General features: G+C 46.4%; 1 protein-coding gene across 7 annotated transcripts in view; it reads left to right on the plus strand.

The window, feature by feature from the left end:
* Positions 1-3,053, plus strand: part of Orc4 (origin recognition complex subunit 4) — a 71,455-nt gene that overhangs the window by 65,745 nt on the left and 2,657 nt on the right. For all 7 annotated transcript variants that reach the window (XM_017796115.2, XM_017796114.2, XM_008825174.2 and 4 more), the window contains 2 exons: positions 2,727-2,822; positions 2,908-2,975. In XM_017796115.2, the coding sequence (XP_017651604.1) occupies positions 2,727-2,822; positions 2,908-2,975 (164 nt within the window). The remainder of the gene's footprint in view (positions 1-2,726; positions 2,823-2,907; positions 2,976-3,053) is intronic.

Consider the following 3,053-nt stretch of genomic DNA (forward strand, 5'->3'; position numbering starts at 1 on the left):
CTTTTTATAATGGTTTCTATAATGGCTTGACCTTGGGGATTGTAGGGAATTCCTGTATTGTGTTGAATTCCACAAAGTGAAAAGAAATCTTGTAAATTTTTACTCACAAAACATGGTCCATTATCAGTTTTAATTCTTTGGGGCAGTCCCAATGTTGCAAAGCACTGGAGAAAATGAGACTGAGCATGTTTAGACTTCTCTCCTGTATGAGCGGTAGCCCAACAGGCATGTGAGACTGTTTCAATGGACACAAAAGTATACTTAAGCTTTCTAAAAGGAGCATAGTATGTGACATCCGTCTGCCACAAGGAATTGGGCTTGAGTCCCCTGGGGTTTACCCCTGGCTGTTGCAGAGGTGGTACCTCTAGAAAGGGTTGACACAATAAGCCATTTTGTCTGCCTCTCCATTGCCTTGGGATAAAAGCCCAGGCAATCCCAAGATACTGTAAGAAGATAGGGGCTTCTCTCTTCTTAAAGAGCGAAGGAGTCTGAATACTGTCAGAAAGCAATGGCCATGATTTCTTTGAATTGAGCTGAGCCATCACAAGTGTGGACATATCTTTTTGGTTTCTCATCTGCCCCCAGGTATAGTACCACTGCAGCTCCAAATCTGCCCCCGCCAGTGAAAACATTGTAGGCTTTCACTAAGGGCTCCCTCGGCCCCGGGATTCGGCGAGCACTGCTGCCGGTGGGGATGTAACACTGCGGGGGGGGTATCCCCGGCCGCCTGCTGAATGGACGGAACAGCCCCCCCCATACCGAGCCACCTTCTCTGAACCAGGCCTTCCCAGCCGTCCCGGAGCTGGTCGTAGTGCACCGCCAACATTGGGGGTTTTTTTTGGGGGGGGGGGTTGTTTTTTTTTTTAATGTGCCCGCCCGGCTTTTGAGCAAGCCCCTTAGTCGCGCACGCCTTAGACTCCTTGGTCTGTGTTTCAAGACGGGTCGGGTGACCGGCTTTCACCACCAACCCCATGCGCTCCACTCTACCCTGCCTTTCTGAAAAAGGAACCCATGGGTTCTGAGCATGGGTCCCAGGAAGCCCTGAAGCTGGCCAGGGCACGCCCGAGGTGCCGCTTGTTACTTTGGCCACTTTTGGGATAGTAGGGAGAACCCCAGCAGCGGATCAATCCCCAATTGAACCTCCCTTTGTCGAGCTAGGCATTCCACATGTTCCCATGTATCCCCAGTAAAAACATTAGCCCCAAGTAGCCAGGGAGCCAAATGAATGGCCTCTGCCCAAACCTTTTGAGCTGCCAGATCTGACAGATCCAATCCCCTATTTTTAAACATATGTCTCAGCACTTTAAGTGCCGGGTCCTCAGGCTTATTAGTTGCGTTACCCATCTTTCAGGTCTTGCTTACCCCACACTCCCAATCCTTTTCCTTTCACCTTCCTTCGAGCCCACGTTGGGCGCCAGTTGCAGGGGGGTTCGATCCTGTGACCCCCGCACAAGGATGACTGGGGATGAGTAAGCTCTCCATTTGCCAGCCCTTGCTGCCCCCAGCACCGGGAGCAATCAGGCTCAATGGGGAGTCTAGTGAAGCATTTATTGCACGTGTTACAGAGCTTATAAAGGCATCTGGAAATCCCCCTCCCCAGTGAGGGTATATCTTAAGGATGATCACGCCCTGATCATGCACTCCTCTGTCAGACTTTCAAAACAAGTCAGGCCGTGCCCCAGTAACTTCCTCTCGGACCTCTGTAAGACGGGGCCTTTAGGTCCCCACAACAGAGTAGCATGCTATCACCCATTTAACGTTTAAGAAACTTGGCACTCTGCCTCCCATGGCTCATTGGAAATACAGGTAAGACTGTTGCTGATATTCTCCTTGTACTAAGTGGTCCTGAAGAGCATTCACTGCTGTCATTTAGCCATTTGGGCTTCATTGTCCCTTTTGAAAATCAGATGAGCATTTTTCTAGCCAGTGGAGGCGGGAAAGTAAACAGTTTTGGATATCATTTCCAGTGTTTCTCTGTGTAAATCTCACCCAGGGGTCATATGATTTGAAATCATATGGTAATCAGTTTCTGTTGATTGTTATTAGCCAGATGGTCAATGCTTGACATTATCTCATATAACATTCTTGTTAGTTTAGAGAGGTCCTCATTTTGCAGATACCAAAAAAACTCAGAGAAATTAAGTGACTTATGTATTGTTCTAGTTTGAGTTCAATATCTGTGACAAAACACTGGCCACTACCCACTTTAGGAGGAAAGAGTATTTGGCTTACATCTCTCAGATCACAATTCATTTGGGAGCCCAAGGTAGGAACTCAGGGTAGAGACCTGAGTGCAGGGGCTGGAGCACAGGCCATGAAGGAACTCTGCTTACTGGCTTGCTCCCCTGGCCTCTGCTCAGCCTGCTTTCTTATGCAACACAGGCCCCACCTGCCCATGTGTGGCACCACCCACAGTAGGCTGGGCCCTCCCACATCATTCAGTAATCAAGAAGATGCCCCATAGACATGGCCACAGACCAGTCCAATGGAGGCATTACACTAGCTGAGCCTCCCTCTATCCAGGTGTGTCAAGTTGACAACTAAAGCTATCCAGCACACTTATTTTATAGATAATAGTGATTAGAATACATTTAAATGTAGTGAAGTTTTTACCTCCTCTACCTCTCAAAGTCTTGACCTTTCACTATATTTATTTTCTGGAAGACACTTATTTCAGTGTTGTGTATCATTGAGCTACAACTCAGTTTGTCTCCCTTTTACTATAGGTCTGTCAGTCTTGGAAATCTGCCTTATAATAGCAATGAAACATTTAAATGACATCTATGAAGAGGAGCCCTTTAATTTTCAGATGGTCTATAACGGTGAGATGAGAAGGGTGTCATTTGTTTTTGATTCCTCCCTGCTGTGTATTTGAGAGTACTAATGTTCTCATCGCTTACTCTTCAGAATTTCAGAAATTTGTTCAACGAAAGGCTCATTCTGTTTATAACTTTGAGAAACCTGTGGTCATGAAGGTAAGATTGGATTTGCTCTTATTTTTCATCAGACCCATTTTGATATTTTATATATATACACATATGTATATTATATAT

Source organism: Nannospalax galili, unplaced genomic scaffold (assembly GCF_000622305.1).
Source record: "Nannospalax galili isolate Female #2095 unplaced genomic scaffold, S.galili_v1.0 scaffold87, whole genome shotgun sequence".
NCBI lineage: Eukaryota > Metazoa > Chordata > Mammalia > Rodentia > Spalacidae > Nannospalax > Nannospalax galili.